The sequence below is a fragment of the Nicotiana tomentosiformis genome, chromosome 2 (assembly GCF_000390325.3).
Source record: "Nicotiana tomentosiformis chromosome 2, ASM39032v3, whole genome shotgun sequence".
NCBI lineage: Eukaryota > Viridiplantae > Streptophyta > Magnoliopsida > Solanales > Solanaceae > Nicotiana > Nicotiana tomentosiformis.
In genome coordinates this window covers 139,097,855-139,115,843 of record NC_090813.1, presented here as the reverse complement: position 1 = coordinate 139,115,843, position 17,989 = coordinate 139,097,855, and the positions used below count along the sequence as shown (strand labels likewise).

Below are 17,989 nucleotides of genomic sequence, written 5' to 3'. Positions count from 1 at the left end.
ATCTGACTTTTCATATTGATTAATGGAAGACAGTAAATTTCTTTTAACCTCTTCCAAGTAACTGTTAATCATCTCTGTTTTATCTCCTTCTTGAAAGGAGATCCTTCTGGCAATATGCCTCACTGAACTGTCATCAATTACCTCTTTCTGAGGTTTACTGGAATATTCTTGGATCTTCATCTCGATTGAATCCAAGAGCTCTTGACCATATAAGGTCTTTGTTTTGGGATCCTTCTTCATTAACTTGTCCCAAAAATTGTTGTAAAAAGTCCTATATAAGCAGGGGACTTGTTCTTCAGTGAATCCGACTTCTGGATTCCATTTGTGTATCCAAGGGATAGAAAATTCCAGAAAGAAATATATTTGGTTAATTTTTTCTGGGTAGCAGATATGATCTGCGTGGTATAAATCGTTAATAAAAGGAGAAATTTTTATCCATTCTTTGTATAACATGAGAAATGGATCTGGTAAAATCTTTATTGTTGGACCGTGGTATGACCACCAGTTTAGAAACCAATTAGGAACAGTTGTTGCAAATATCTTTGCACATACTTTTATAAACCAAGTATGTTTGTGTCTATCATTATTGTAGTATAATACTTTATCAAAAGCTTGGATATAATCCCAATAAGTAAAATTCATTTTATTTTTGTTAAGGCTTATCTGCCTTTCCTTCATTGTGGATATACCCCAGTCTTCAACAGATATAATCTGTTTAATTATAATCTTCGAGAAGTTATAAACGTTCTCGTCTGTGCTATACCCAGAAAAGTGCTGAAAATCTGCACTTCCAGTACTGGTCAGTATCATTTCATAGTAGGAACGGGTTTTGTATGACTCACCCGGATAATATAACCCATTTATCAAATACCTTTGGAATATCTTCCATGGTTCTTCTTTTCTCTGAATGTCAGAATTTTCTAAGAGAAATATCATTTCTCTTTTTGGCACTTTCTCGTATGACTTGATATCATCATTGTCATCTTTAGTAATGGAAGCAAAAGTATTACTTTGCTTAACAGAAGTATCTTTCTGTTTTTGAGCAGTCAAATATGCCTGCAAATGTGCGTATAACGGACTATCTTCTGGAATATCTTCCAGATGGACGGATGGTCCAATCGATGATTCTTCTCTGAGAGATATCCTCTCATTGACTAAACTCCTTCTTCCCATTTGTATAACTGGGGAGTTTGATGAGGATCCGTATGACGATCCCGAAGGTGATGACCTTCCTTTGGACTGTGGGGATGATCTTCCCCAACCTCTACCTCTTCCCCTACCCCAGGGGGTTCCATCCTGTAAATATTCACGAGATAAGAAATCTGGCAGAGAATTATCAATTCCCTTTTTATATTGTATTTCAAAATCAAAAGGGGCTAATTGAGCTTGCCATCTTGCAAATATCATTTTTGAGGCATCATGTTTAAAATCTTTATTAAACATATATTTAACAGATTGTGCGTCAGTTTTTATCAAAAACTTTTGATTGTATAAGTCGTCCTGAAATTTTAAAACACATTTTACTATGGTTAACATTTCATGTGCCACAGTAGCGTATTTTTTCTGGGCTTCAGACCATTTACCAGAATAAAATCTAATCAGATATTCATGTTTATCATTGGGATTTATCTGTTTTAATATCCCTCCATAACCAATATTAGACGCATCAGTCTCTATAATTTTTTGCCATGTAGGATTAGCAAGGGTTAAGCAAGGTAAAGATTTAACACGTTGTTTAATATTTTTTACCAAAGTAGTGTGACTATCAGTCCAAGGGCTTTTATAATTCTTTTTAACCTATCATATAAGGGGGCTAAATCACGTGACAGATCTTTATAAAAAGGTGAAATATAATTTAAACTTCCCAAAAATCTTTGTAACTGAGTTCTATCAGTAATAACATCGGGAAATTTTGAGGCAAAATCAATCGATCGTTGAATAGGAGTAATCTTCCCCTGACAAATATAATGTCCTAGGAATCTAATGTTAGTTTGAAATAAGCTCATTTTTTGTTTTGAGATTACCAAACCATTTTGTATAACAATTCTTTTGAAAATATCTAAATGCTTAATATGCATTTCAAGTGTTTTGGAAAATACCAAAATGTCATCGATATATACAATGACGAAGTCTAGATAAGGATTGAAAATATCATTCATAATTTTTTGGAATTCTGAAGGGGCATTTTTTAAACCAAAAGGCATAACATTCCATTCATATTGCCCAAATGGAACATTAAAAGCAGTTCTATAAGTATGCTCTTTAAATATTTGAATCTGCCAATAACCAGATTTTAAATCAAATTTTGAAAATATATTGGCGTCATATAATCTAGACAATAAATCTCTTTTATTAGGAATAGGATACCTAACCCATTTCAAATATTTATTCAAGGGCTTATAATTAATGACTAATCTAGGAACACCACGTTCCTTTTCAGCTGCGTTATTAACATAAAAAGCTGTACAAGACCAAGGAGATTTTGAGGGTTTTATCAAACCCTTTGATAGCAGACTATCAATCTCTTTTTTGCAAAATTCCACCAATTCTGCATTCATCTGACAAGGTCGAGATTTAGTAGGAATATCATCCTCAGTGAAATTATCTTCATATGGAAGAGTAACAATATGCTTTTTTCGATTCCAAAAAGCACTAGGATGCTCAGCACAAATATCAATAGCAATCTGCTCGGAAATCAATTTGATTTTTTCCTGTACTTTAGTAGAATTCAGAGTATCAAATATATTCATACTAAACATTTCTAATTGTAAAGAATCAACATGTTTTTGCTTCATATCAATTAAAGCATTAATATCTCTAGTTACTGGATCTGTAACAAAAGTATAACTTATCTCTTTATCCTTATAAGTAGCAGTAAAACCTTTCGAGTCTATGCTAGTAAAAGGATAAACGGCGTTAATAAACGGTGTTCCAAGTATAATTGGAGGGTATAACTGGTTTTTTACCAAGAAAAAGAAGTGAGGAATACAGACTTTATTCTGACAAATACCCGTATTAGGAAGTTTATACTTTATATCTAAAGCATGTCCGGATGCAGATCTAACCATATGAGTAGTTTTTTGAAAATATTTCGTAGGTACTAAACCTTCTTGAATGCAGCTAACATCTGCTCCACTATCAATCATGGCAATGTTTGTAATTGAGAAACTATTATCAATGAGAATAGTACATTTGATGTACCATTTATGAGCAGTAATAATTTGCATCATTCCTAGAAACATATCATGTTTAGGATTAAAATTAATAGGTTTTTCTTCAATATCATTTTCAAAAATACCTTTGTTTTTATCATTAGATTTCTCAGCTGGAGAATTGATTTTCTCAATCTGAGTAATCCTATGATCACAAATCATTTGATTTTGTTTAAGAGATTTGATCTCTCGTTTTAAGTTTTCAACTTCAATTTTTAAATCATCGAAAGAAGAATCTCTTGCTGGAGATGCATTTTTGTTTAACAAACGGTTATTAACCTCTAGTAAGGAATAAGGCGGGGAATATTCAAATTCTTTTTCAAAAGGTTTTGCAAAACCAGAACTTGAATTAGAACTTGAACTAGCAGCCAAATTAATAATTTTTTCACGAAGTTTTTCATCATTAACTTCTTTTAAAAGTTCTATTACATTATCAGAAGTAATAGTTTTCATGTTTAGGTCTTGAAACTGTGATTGTAATTTATAAAATTCATCATCACAAGTACATGTATCACCTTTGCAAGTTGTACAAGTATTATCAATATTTTTATCACTATCAGATAAATCAAGCAAATCAATTTCAGCTTCGGATTCTGATTCAGAATAATAATCAGATTCCGATCCAGAAGTATATAACAAACTATAAACCTTATCACGTAGTTCATCTTCTAGTCCTAAGGTTTTCAGCTTTTGAAGCTTACAATTTGGAGCTATATGGCCAAATTTACCACACTTATAACACTTAATGTCAGCAAGATCTCGCTTAGACCTATTTTTGGTAAATCTAGTAGACTTGCGATGTGCTTTCTTGGCTTCTCGTTCTTCTTTGGATCTATATCTAGATCTCTTTTTCCTATAAGGACTGTCTTGGTTGGGGTATCTATGATACTTATGTTTCTTTTTCCTATGAGTAGAAGTTTCGGGTAAACCGAACTGGGCGCAAAAGTCCCCTAACTGGTTTCTTTCTTTAAGCTTATCCATCTTAAGTTGTCTGGACAATCTTAATTTCATTGCACAGGTTTAATCCTTCCTGTGTGCAAATTCCTATTAATTTACCATAGGTATAGTCTGCATAAGGAATTTCTCCATAACTACCTCTTAAAACCTTTCTAACTCTTTCGGCAAATAAAGAGGGAAGGCCATCTATGAACTTAGCTTTCCAATGTTCAAACTTATTTTCTGGTAGTTCCATCACTCTACTCATAAAGGTGTCTTTATACCACCTAAACTCACTTAAAGTCTTACATCTAAGGCTATTAAGGAGAGTACGAACAGTTTCATTTTGGTTGGTAAATCTACCATTGAAGTGTTCTAATATAGTAAGAATAAGGTTATAAACGGCATCTTCTCTATTTGCCACTAGGGCCATGCCTAAGTTATCAAGTCCTTCGTCAACGGCTTTAGCGTTAATAACCATTGCCCTTTCGTCGACAGACAAATAATTGTCCCACCAGCCACGAAGTTGGCCAGTAAAACCTGCAACAATCATTCTGCAAATATTCCTATCTGTATTTTTTACACTTTTACAGATAGTTGCATACATAAGCATTCTATGTACTAGAATAGTTAACTGCCTATCAGTCAAACCATCAAGATTCCATTCGTAAATTTCGGAACCACTGTAAGACGTATTAGTCTGATTCCAATCACGTTCCTCTATTAAAACATCTTGAGGAGTAGGACGATTGTAATAATAAGTCTGCATTCTAGGTTTATCAGCATATCTGCTATCTGCAAACTTACTATTCTTTTTGGGGTAACTTCTGAGTTTATTAAATTCTGACAAAACATCCTTTTTATAGTCAAAAGTAGAATCTAATTTATCAGCAAAATCATTTGATAAATCAATGGGTTTGATATTCAAACCGGATAACTTTTTATCAAGAAGTTCTTCTAAGTCTCCAAAAGATTTAAATTTAAAATCCTGAATATCAGGAGGTCTTTGAATATGAGTAACAACAATCTGAGGTTCTGATTTGCTTCCTGAAGAAGAGGCAATATCAGTCAAAGTCTTTTTCGTATTCATCTCCTTAATCAAGACTGTTAAATCATCAAGTTTTTTATTAAGAAAACTAACGTTTTCACCCAAAACTTTAACATATAAACTCAAATAATTATTTTGAGAAATTAATTTATTAATTTCTGTGATGCTGACTGCAGCAACATCTTCATCAATAAATTTTTGAAATGCAGTAAAAGTAATACCTGTATTATTAGGTAAAACAAAAGATGATTGAGGAGGGTAAATGGCTTTAGTAATATTGCCACTCCCGTCTTTATAAGATCTTTCCAAAACTTTTATAAAAAGTGGTAAATATGTGGTTATAAACCAAGGAACAAAATACATAATTTGATTATGTAAAGCACAAGTTTCATAAAACTCTTGTGAAATATTGTTTAAATCTTCCTTACTATAAGTATCAAAAAACCAAGTTTTAAACTGGTTCCATTTATCAGTAAAAAATTCTTTTTGAATATAACCTCTAGCTTGTGACCCTGGACTAAAATCAATTTGGTGTGGAATCATTAAGAATCATTGGGGTCAAAATCCATTTCGGACGCAGAAGGAATATCCTTATCAGAAATATTATCACTATCCTGAACAATATTTGTTTTGGGGTTAATCTTAACCCTTTCAACAGGTTTATCACCTACTTTAGTAGAAATTGTGTGTAAAGATGCAGCACGATTTCTAGCTGGTCCATAGACTGGTTCAACAGGAGAAATGTGTTGAATATCAGGCAACAGTCTACGACTAGTAAAGGAATGTCTGTTATAACTAGAATTAATAGTAGGCAACATTCTATTATTAGAAAATGACTGTCTACTATAAGTGGAACTATTATCGTCAAACTGAATGCAAATCCTACCATCCGGATTTTGAGTAATATGAGAATACTCAGTATTACTAACAGTATCAGTTATCTGACTGGGGGATATAACCGAATCCAAAGTCCATGTGGTTGGAAAATTAATTTCTTCCCACTTAATAGGTCTTCTCGTGGTGACCTTAGACTTTGCAAAATTCGTTTCTACTAGAATAGTCTGATCAGATGTATCATATAATTTACATCTGGGGTTTAACGTAGATAGTAATTTAAAATATATTCTATACGATAAACATATCAGTTCAGAACCAGGCGCATAATTATAACCATGCGTTTTCACATTTAATGTTAATGCATCAAGTATATTAACATCAGATAAAGATAATTGCAAATTGGGTTGAGTATTAAAATATACTGGGCCATAGGCGACAGTAGATTCAATAGAACCCATCAGAGACTGTCTAAAATTCAAATTTCTGGCATCTCTGAGAGCAGCCAAAAATGTCTCTGGTAACCCTTTAAGGGTTAAAGGCTTAAAAGCAATTTGAACCATACCAATATGCAAATAATTATACTGGTGTTTATGAATATCTACATCATGTTTGTTTAACAAACGAATAGTCTGTTCAGACGAACTTAAAGCTAAAGATTGCTCAGTTGTTTTAATAAGTTGTTTAGAAGAGAGTTTATCAAACCATCCATAATCATAGATTGTTCTAATAGGGACTTTAGGAATAGTCCATTTGTTTAACAAATCAAGGTTTTGAGGTATATCTACCTCTTCCAATCTAGTATTTTTCATACTAGTTTCTCCTAAATCCATATTTCAGTAAAAATAAAGAGGTAATAAAATTAATTAATTATAAATCCTATATGATGTATATAAAAGTTATTTTAATAATTTTGAAATAGTAAGTATGATATATTTTGTAATTGTAATACTAAATCATTAATTTCAACATTATTAATACTTAATTCCTTTTGTAAAATAGGTATTATTGATTAAAACTATTCTCAAAACATTCATTGCAAATTATTAAATATAAATAAATTAATTTTAAAGGGGTGGGTCAAAATTGGCAGTCAACAATTAGTGCCTTAAATTAGGGGATTCTTTGCCTGGAAAAGGGTGTAACTGAAGAGAACGAAGTTCAAATTGCCCTTCCATCTAAATAAGACTTCTTCCTTGTGTGTTACATATTTTAAGCCATAATTAGCGCAACTCTTCTCCTTCTTCGTCATAATTACCTTTTTTAAGGAAAAAAATAATGTATGGTAAAGCAGCATACAAATTAGAAATAAATTTCATACAAATGTAATACAAAATTTGATATATCTACAACAACATACATACTAAAACAAATTTCATACAACTAATTATACAGTATACAACTTGTTTACAACTTATCTACAACTTTCATACATCATTCTTTCCCAGTTAAATACAACCACAACAACATACAACTTAAATATGATTTTTATACAATTTCATACAATATGTCTGTGTATTTTGTATATGATTTGTATATATTTTGTATATGGTGTGTTTTTCTGCTTCTTCTTCGAATTTCAATCTGAAAATCTAGCCAAATCAAATCTAATCTTCACCAAATACCCACAAAATTGAGATATAAACTCCATAAAATATTCCCAATCGTTTGCAATAACACCCAATCCAAACAAATAATATCTTTTGAAAAATCCGAATTTGAAATTAAGGCTTCAAAACTTTTTTAATGGTTGTCAATGGTGGAGAGTCGAACACCTTTAGAATTTATTTATTGATACAATCGAGCCAAATTATTAATATCCATCAGCTGCTAGCCCGCCATCGGAACGCCAACAAGAAAAGGGGAAGCCCAAAAAAAATCCAAACTCCGGCCATGGCAAAATTCAATCGATAAAAAATTAATCCCTTTCTTCGCCATTATTAGGAAAAATTATGAGCTTTAGAAGAAAAAACTTGTAGAATCGGTGTAGAAAGAGTTGATTTCAAAGAGAGAAAGAGGAAAAAAGTACTGTGTGATTGGGAGATTTACTAAATTAATGGGCTACAATCAAGGAAGACTCATTTAAAACTAATTTGTACATAATTGATAAATTGTATATGACCATATATTTAAGTTAAACTTGATTTGGGAGGGTAAATAAGTTTCATATGTAGTATAGATAGGTAAAAATCCTTTTTTTTTTTGTTTTGATTATTCTTTCAAAATTTTCAAATTTGACACATTAACAACTCTTTTCTACTTTTGTCACCGTAAACTTTATATAGTCAAATCAAATATCTATATTAAAACTAATAGCAAAAGAGGATGTAGTATATAGTTAACATGTTTAATTATCACAATGATACGGATAAAGACATGATACTAAAATTGTAAAAAAGAAAAATCAATTAGAACTATAATTTCAAAAGTACAATAAATTCATAGTAAGAACCTAAAGATTTGATCCGAACCTAAAGAATAAGCATTTACCTCTTCCCCACCCAAATTAGGGGACAAATTAGGAGAGTTCCCCGACCAATCACACTTTGAAACTCGTAAATTACATACAAGCATGCATGCGCTCAACCAAATCAACGAACAAAAAGTGCTAGGGAAACATCATTAAACTCCTATATTTTCAGGATGGCTAATCACTTCTGGAAAGAGATTAATCAACCTTAGAAAATATCGATTTAGCACGATAATAATTAGAAGAGGAACCCAACTATAATAGTGACCACAGTGCTGTTATAAAGCAAGCCAATTAGAGCTGCAAAGTTCCTTTTCTGATCATAGATCACTGAATACAAAAATCAACTTAGAATCATACAGGACTCATCTTCACTCAGAACTAACGATGAATCCCACCTACCCCTCTGAGCTTTTTACCTTGTTTGTCAAACCAAATAAGTTTAAACTGCTAAATTTCATCATTCAGCAAACACTTACACTTCATAAGAAACTAAGATTCATACCACATTGATTCATAATTGAATTAGAAACTGATGTCAATAGCCATACAATGAATCCTCCAGGAATTCATGAGCTATGCTTTCTGGTCTTTCAAATCAGTTCAAACGTGAACCGCCAAAACAAGACGTGAGAAATCAGTCTTTTCTGAGCTCCATTTCTTCCCTACGAATACCATTCACATTTAATATGACTATCTCCAGCCTGTCACCCTGCAAAACAGAAGCACACGTTCAGAAAAATTGGACGGTAAATCAACTCCTACGTAATCATCTTGAACAAGATCTCACGGAAACCACCAAACCGCTACATAAAAGCAGAATACATTATTGACTTACGGTGTATATATCCCTTTCAGTTGCTGAAGCAAAACATGTTTTCACTAAATCAATGGCTTCTGATTCAGAAAGTGGAGTAACAGCATCCTGTGCAGATCATGGAAGCTTTTATTAGACAGAGAGCATGTTTTTCATTTCTCCCTCATTCTTTGGATGAAATACACAGATGTAGTAACCCTAGCTCAAGAACTAGGTAAAGAGTAGAAAGTGATAAACATTTCCAATTCCTTGTTCGGTTTGACTAGAGAACAGAGAAAAAATTGGAGTTCTCTCCCTCACAGGAAGGGAGACTTGGAATTTAAAACTATAAGCAATTATCCCATTTTCTTGATTCCAAACAAGAGAGAAGAGAATCATTTACTTCTAATTTTCCCTCTTTGTTCTTTCCCTTCTCTAATTTCTACCCAACTTAACAAGGTCATTTGCTTTTAAAATAAACATTTTAGTTATCAACTTGGTTTGATTTCTGAAAACAAGTGAACAAAACTTTGCTTGTTTTTTCTCTCAGAACATGTGAGACGTGTGTGGGATCCACCGCTCGCCTACCCTTTTATTTATTTCTAGTTTTTTTTTCAAGGGAGAGCATCATTTTCCAAATACAAATTTGTTACAATTTTTGGCCAAGTTGTAACCTTTTTTTTACTTCAACCTGATCATTTTTTTCCTTGGAGGGGAGAATGCGCATTTTCATCATTTTCCAACTAAATTCTTTTTGGCCAAGTTGAATCTTTTTTTCCTTCGACCTGATAACATTTTATCCCAATATACATTAAGTAGTATCTTCAGTGTAGCAGTATCTAAAGCAGGTTAAATTTCACCCATGCCAAAATCTCGGCAAACTCTTTAGGGCTTCAGTAAATTTTCCCCAACCCAACACCACTTTGCTCCCAAACCTAACCAAAATATTTCCCAACCCAACACCACTTTGCCCCCAAACCTAACCAAAAACCAACTCCATATCAAAATTCAAACACTCGCAATTGTTTTCCAGAAACAAAACAAATGTTGGTCACTAAAATTAAACCAGGAAACAAATTCTTTAATAAAAAGCCACCAAAGTATTTGTCTATGTAACAAAAATCTGACAAATTCAGCAATGAACAGACCTTGGCAGGCAGCAAGAGAGGGCTGGGAGATTTTAGCTGGTTGTCCAGGAAAGGCATGATAAGAGTTGAACCTGAACCTTGAGAACTGTACCCTACCCTCTCGTAGGATCCAACAGCATCATATGTGAAAACACACCCCTTCCCTACAAGATTTTCAGGATGAAATGCAAATAAGCTTCTTTATCAGCCAAGATTCAAAATAAGAACCTTAAGACATCATTTCCACCTCATAAAAAGTTACCTTCACTGTCAAGGCCACCTAAAACATTGAAGGAGTAGTAGGGAAAGAAGCGTTTGTAGTATAGAGTGTTCGATAGTAGCTGACCCATTGCTGGGCAGCTCATCTGTTTGTTGTGCTGATGCTGATAGATCTATTTCCGAGAACAAACAGCTGAATATTATTCTCAATTTCATAAATATCTAAAATCCTGAGATCTAAATACAGATGATTTCAATAATTAATATTGCACATCCATTTCAAATTTAAGCCCCATAAAATTGAAGTACATAATACTCCTCTTCTGTGCATGTTAGATGACCTACTCCTAGTAGCACAAACATTAAGAGAAAAGCAGAAAATGTGTACCATTTTGTGTACATTTAGGGAATACGTCAGGTGTAGGTTACAGTTTAATTTTAGGGAAGGAACTCTATGAGTGGAGTGAAAATGGGTGCTCCACAACTTTTTTCTGTTGTGCAATGTATATTAAGATTTTTCTTTCAAGGGAAGTTACTAATAAAAAGTAAAGGAAAGGAAGATATTCAATTTAGAAACAGAGCAATAAGCTGCACAAGATAAGTCTTCCAAAGTAGTTGTTCGTGATTACATGTTTTACAGGAAAGGAGTAATTAGCAAACAATGTATTGGGAGTTCCAGCAGAGTAAAAGGTAAGTTTTTCTTCTGGATAACTAAAGATTTAGTAATCATATAATGAAATGTTAAATGTCAAACAAAAGTATCAATTTATCATTGAAAATATTTTTAATAAACAAGCGATTTTAGTGTTGTTGTTTTTCACAATTGACATAATGACATGTTTTATCTTCATATAAATGTATGAAAGGATATGACTTCCTTCATTAAGAATCTTTTCATTGTTAAATTGCAAGACAGGATACGAGGAAGATAGACGCATAAGCTCTAGGTCATCATTGTTAGTCTTTTGTTTCCTTCTTTTTCAAATAAAGACATTTCAGCGGACTCGTTTAGATATTACCCCACAAAGTAGGTTGCTCTAAATAGTCAAGTAGAACATTGGCTCATCCATCAACTTTGGCTTCTAATAATATTTTGATCCCTTAATATATGTAACATGGGACAAAGAAGATGGGTGATTTGACTTGAAAATGAGGGGAATTGGCTTTAAGCTATCCTTCTTTCCCTCCTTTCCTATTCTTTTATTTCTTTCCTCTCTTCTTTTCTACTTTGCTGCCACTCCAGGTCCTGCACCTTCGGCTTGCCCTTCTCTTGCCCCCTGTCCCTTTCCCTCCCCCTATTGTTTTGTACAAGCAAGTTTTGGTCTTCCTCTCTGTGTCCTATCTAGTATACATAAGTTCATCGCCAGTCTAAGACCCTCGAGTAACTTCTCAATCATAAGCATAAATCGAAGAGTTTTAAGACTTCTCAGGTTATAAACAGTTTGTGTTTCTGACACAAAGGAATAATTCAGGAGAACAATATAAGCTCAAGGCTTTGGCTCTCAAATGACTTAATCCCACAAAAAAGGCTTTGGCTCTCCACAGGCTTAAGTACTCCCACATAAAAAACCATAATGAATAAGAGCCTAACCACAGAAAATCAGAACTCAACAATTTAAAAAATGAAAATCAGTAGAACTGCACTCTTGATTTTTTTTTTTTGGTTGATAAGTATATTTTTCCATATTGAAGTATTCACATAGTAGAGGATTATTTAATATAGTCAAAATATTACCAGATGCCGGGATGCCAAAACCTTTTGCAAAGCTCTCACATCAGCCTGAAATCCAGAGGAGGCCATCACACATCTATCCGCTCTGGATACCAACAAAGTAATAATTAATATAAAAGGCTGCTACAGTCAAATTGGTAAGGGCATAAAGATAGTAAAGAGGAAACCTCTAACTACTTGTGATATAAGGTGTAAGAAAAAATTTCTGCTTGCAAAAATGGGTAATATCAATTCTTTCCATCCTATCACAACAATCCACAGAAGGAGGCGATATATCTGACCATCAATCAGTTGCAATACAATAGTATGCCTGCCCCCTTTTGCAAAGATAGGGTCGGATGACTAGCATGACTTTTAGCATAGAAGAGAAGAAATAAGACCAGCTCTACTCCACAACTAATACTTTCTACAGATAGTATTACAAAATAGGCTCCTATAAACTTTATATATCAGCAAATAGAATTAACTAACAAAGAATCAATTCTCTCAGGCTTTAAATGGATAGACTTTCTCATAAATATTGTCAACATACTGTCTAAGAACAAGGAAGGGGGTGTGTTCTTTTATATAAGTAAATTTTACTGATATGAACAGCAGTAAGAGGGGGCTGGGGATCAGTACAAAAGCAGGATTTACTCCCTACTTCCAAAAAGGAGTCAATATAGCTCAGCAAGGAGTCAAAATGCTTTAAATTTCTCATCTTACACCAAAACGCCAAAAGCTGTTAATATTTATATTTTATACAATGAAATGAGGCTGCTTTGCCTTCAAAACATTTGGACTTCCTTTCCCTCCATATTGCTCAATATGCACAGACGTAGGTGCTCCATGTTGCCTCATTGTGCTGCTTTATCTTCTAATTCCTCCAAACGGTAAAAGTGTTCTCCATAATGCCTAGAATCACCCGCTTTGTGCCAAAAACATGGGTAAACAAGCCCCATGTTTGCGAGGGTAGGAGCAATGCAGAAATAAATGCTCCGAGTCTTCCGCAGCATCTTCACACAGAAAACATCTGCTACACATTCTTATCCCTCTACTCTACAGGTTTGCTTGAGTTAAACAAGTTTTATGTAGTTCAATCCAAGTGAAACATGCAACTTTTGGAGGTTCTTTACTTTTCCACAAGGTTTTTCATGGCCATTGATTGTCTCTTATAGTGCTGTTTAATACACAAGGTTTTTCATGGCCATTGATTATCTCTTACAGTGCTGTTTAATATCTTTTTTATAAGTTAAATGTTCTTGAATCTAAAAGCCACCATCACTAAAATAGTGCTGGGCAGTACAACTTCCAGAGATTACATCATTGTAATTCCTGCAGGATCTAATAAATTCAATCAACTTACCCTCATTATTATATTTATAAGCTAGATTACACCAAGAAGCAAAATTACACAAAGATCTAAACTTCAACATATGAATAGATACAGCTTTGTTTTCAGAACATCTCCGGTTTCTTTCTGCCAAATAGTCCAAAAAACACAACCTGGAATAAAACTCCAGATCTTTTTCAGCTCCTTGCTGTCCCTGCAGAACAACTAGCTAATAAGAAACTTCTTAACAATTGCTGTGATGACCCATTTGACCCCAAACATATTGAAAAATAATTGCCAAAGTTTCCCAGTGACTTCAGTGTAAAAAAGATGCCCGGTTCTGTTTAATATTTTATAGCATGACTTCACTGTATAGATCCCATTCTCTTTTGCCTTCCAGATATCTATCATCGAAGCTTCCATATTTCCAATGAGTTGTGCCACCATCTTAATCTCCCAATCAAAGAAATTACTAAAAAATGGAGGTTCCATCTGTTCCCTACTCTACAATCAGCTACAGTTCCTTCTTTGTTCAATGCAAAGCATATAAATCTGGGAAGGTCACCATTAAAAGTGAATATTCCAACCGTACATCCTCCCACATCGATCTCCATTGCCTACTTCCAAATTTAATTAAATTCTGAAATTCTTGCCATAAATTGTAAATGTTCCTCGAAACAGTAACACCATAAGTCGATCTGCAGATTCATGTGCTTCAGGGGTTAGGCCAACCAGTCTTTTGCCATAATACTTTCTTCCATATTATCTCTTCCTCCCCACTAAACCTCCAGAGAAGTTATCTCAAAAGAACTATAAACTTTTGGCATCAATCCGGACTTAGATAAGAACAAAATATAATGGAAACAAATGATCCATATAGACAATTCCAATTAGTTGGGATACCTTTTTGTTGTTTTCTTTTTCACTTTTTTTTGGGTGATATGTAAGCAAAAATTTCATTACTCAACGAAAAATTGTAGGAGGGGCGCAAAAGATTTGCAGATCTGTCCTGTCTATTCATGAAAGCTTGCTAAAAGGTATAGTGAAACATCTACTTCATATACATCAGTGAACTTACACCAGATAGCGAACTGTTAGAAACATCCGTACTTCAATTTATATGCAGTTCTTTCAGCCTTTCCTTCAAATCAACTGTAGTCTCTCTTTCTAGTATCCATGGCACACACATGCAATGATGTTCCAAAATCCTCTTCTTCATTTAGGTATGATAACAAGCATTCCAGCATAGCAGGAGGAACAGACAAATTCTCAACTTTGTTAGTAGCAGTTCTTTCTTGTTGTCTAGCGGAATTCCATAAAATAAAGGATGGCATACTTCACACACGTCAATTAGATAACCCCCTTTGCTGCCCACGTCAGTAGTTTCATCCCTTTTCTTAGGACTTTCTTTTATAACAGTTGCATCCGGCCATGGAACATCTCAATCATTTCATAGACTTGCATCCTCTCACCGGTGCAGGTATGGGATAACTCTATCCAGTTATGCTTAAGTAGATGTGAAGAAATCGCCTAACTCTTTTTCCCCTCGTCAATGCTTTGAACAACGTCTCTCATGGTCTTCACTCCAGCTTCATCAGCCTTGACCACACCCTCCATCAATCACTTCATCACTCCTTTTCTTAAGACTTAGTTATTGCTGTTACAGTTAGGCTAAATCTGGTGTTTGCAGGTGACTTCTTAGTCTGGTTAGAAACTAGTATGTCCTATACAGATATGTTTGAGAACATAGGCGAATTCAGGATTTGAATTTAATGGGTTTGAGTTCAGGATTCTACCACAGTCCATGTGATTTACGGGATTGAAAATCTATTGTTTTTCTTTATTTATTAAGCTTTTTTATACATATACAGGATCTGAGCCAAGCTAATGGATGAACCCATAATATGTACACTAAATCTGATCTTGCCTGAGATATTATGGAGGTTACCATGATAAAGCAGAACAGATGAAGATTCACATAACTGATCCTAACTAGTTTGGAATCGAGACGGAGTTAATCTATTGATCATTGATTGATTCCATCTAAGATATAATAAGGATAATCCAGAATATTACAATTTCAAGGAGATAAAGCATGTAACGAGACTTGACGACAAGGCAACAAAACAGCACAAGTACGGAAAATGAATGCAAATTAAAAGAGATAAGGTGAGGAACATACAGTTTAATGATCTTGGAGTAATCGCGAGTTAGAATGTTGTAGCCAGTAGACATCCTAGTATCTGCTGCTATTACACAATAATCTGCACCTGCTACCGCAACACATGTTCTGCAACATCGCAAAGATGAATTTTTAAACTTTAATAAAGAAAATAAAAAGAGGAAGAAGCAATGGACGCTGATAATTCCATTATACATTACCCTCCATTGTTGTCATAAGGAGACCAGTTAGCTTGCTGCTTCGTCATGTTGATTCGTTCCGTGTGTGAGTGCGTGCGTGTGTGTGTGAGAGAGAGAGAGAGAGAGTGAAGAAAGAGAAAAAGAGTGATTGATTCGTCTTCAGCAAGACATCCGACTGTAAGTAGTAAATGGGCTTTCAGTCATTGGGCCTTCCAAGATCCATTTTAGGGAAAATTTCACAAATAGCTTTGAGCCTAATTATCATACGTACCTATAATTTACTTAATTATCATTCGTAGTTACTGTTTAATTGTTACCAGCTTGTATCACATGTATTTAGACACGCAACGAATACAATTTGTATCAACATATATACAGCAGTGTATACAAAGGATACAACATGTATTGACTATATTCGTTCGCGCAAAGAATACAACAAAAGTGAAATATAAAAATACAGAAAAGTAGAATGCTCTCGAGAGTCGAACTCAAGACCCCTGCTTACAAAGTAGGTACTCTAACCAACTTATCTACGAGAGATTGTTCTCTCTTGTTTCTGCTCAAAACAATTGATCTCTTGTTTCAGTAATACAAGTAGATTTGCTATAAAATTCAAATATAACTACAGATTGTAATTTTCTGAAAGTATAGCTATGATGGTAGGCTAGAAACTCACATTTTTAGCTATATTTTGCACTCTAATTACTATACTTTGATAGTATTTTTGAGCCTAATTGCTAGTACTTTGCATTTATTACCTGTATTATGCTTTGTAGGAGGTGATTTCGTGTAAGAGGCAATTTTGGCTTAGTTGGATGATTGGGAGCTTTGAAGTCTGAGTTAAAGCCCGAGAAATTAAATCGGGATCGTGTTCGTGGGTCGAGGACTAAGTTTGGAATTCAAAAATTGAGAAAAAATCCTACTCTGAGAAAAATGCACTACCGCGTCGCTGGGCGCTAGCGCAAAATTCCTGCAGAGTGAAAAAAATTAGCTCTCTGAAAAATCCCATGTGCACGGCGGCGCATGGGGCGGCACGCTAGTATAAAATAGTGCCCAATTTTTTCCACTTCGGCTTAGAAAGAGTAGTTTCATCCGGGCATGTTCCTACAAGGTATAAATACTCCAAAAACACATTTTTAGAGGACTTTTGACATACGAAAGATTAGAAGAGCATTGGTGTGACGATCCGATAGGTCGTTTTGAGTACTAGCCTTAGTTTCTGTGTTTTGAGACCTATCATAACTTAATTTGATGTTATATGACTTGCGTGTGTGGTCCGTGTCGCTTTTCGGAAAGCTTTTATGTGAAATTTAGAAGAAAACGTAATTTTTGACTTAAAATGAGGCTAGAGTTGACCACTATCAACGTTCTAGGTAAACAATATTGAATCGGTGTTTTGACGATTTCGATAGGTACATATGATATTTATGGACTTGTACGCATGTTCGATTGGGGTCCCGAGTGACCCGAGCGCGTTTCAGCGCATTATGTAAAAAGTTGGACAATGAGTTTCAAAGTTGAAATTTTGAGTTTTGAGGATCGATTCTTGATATTTGATGTTATTTTGAAGATTTGAGTTAGCGAGCGAGTTTGTGTGATGTCATTACACTTGTTTGAATGTTCGGACTAGAGCCCAAGGGGCTCGGGTGAGTTTTGGATGCGTTACGGTTGGGTTTAGAACTGCTGGTGCTTAGCAATTGTTGGTGTCAAGTTGCAGGTCTCGCATTTGCGAGAACCTGATTGCAATTGCGAGCCTCGCGTTTGCGATGTCAGGCTCGCAAATGCGAACATGAGGTGGAGGGATGGTCTTCTCTTTTGTGAAGAATGCATCTCATTACGACCTGGAGGTGATCCGCATTTGTGACCATTTTTTGAATTCTTGGACTGCTTCACAAATGCAAAGCATGCACCACATTTGCGATGGCTGGGGACTTCGCAAATG

At 34.4% G+C, this 17,989-nt stretch overlaps 1 protein-coding gene across 1 annotated transcript; it reads right to left on the bottom strand.

The window, feature by feature from the left end:
- Positions 1-8,758: 8,758 nt before the first annotated feature.
- LOC104121671 (proteasome subunit beta type-1) lies at positions 8,759-16,224 on the bottom strand. The gene is made up of 7 exons (XM_009633723.4): positions 16,069-16,224; positions 15,869-15,976; positions 12,378-12,459; positions 10,686-10,815; positions 10,445-10,587; positions 9,339-9,425; positions 8,759-9,212 (listed from the first exon to the last, which is right to left on the bottom strand). Exons 1-7 carry the CDS (start codon positions 16,113-16,115, stop codon positions 9,138-9,140), a joined length of 672 nt encoding a protein of 223 aa, XP_009632018.1. The 5' UTR covers positions 16,116-16,224; the 3' UTR covers positions 8,759-9,137.
- Positions 16,225-17,989: the final 1,765 nt, after the last annotated feature.

Excerpts from the sequence above, each read along its gene's own strand:
- LOC104121671 (XM_009633723.4), bottom strand. The coding sequence starts at position 16,115 with ATGACGAAGCAGCAAGCTAACTGGTCTCCTTATGACAACAATGGAGG. Across the intron at positions 12,460-15,868 it reads TACTCCAAGATCATTAAACT|AGCGGATAGATGTGTGATGG; the intron begins GTATGTTCCTCA and ends GTTGGTATCCAG. Across the intron at positions 10,588-10,685 it reads AGGTGGCCTTGACAGTGAAG|GGAAGGGGTGTGTTTTCACA; the intron begins GTAACTTTTTAT and ends AAAATCTTGTAG.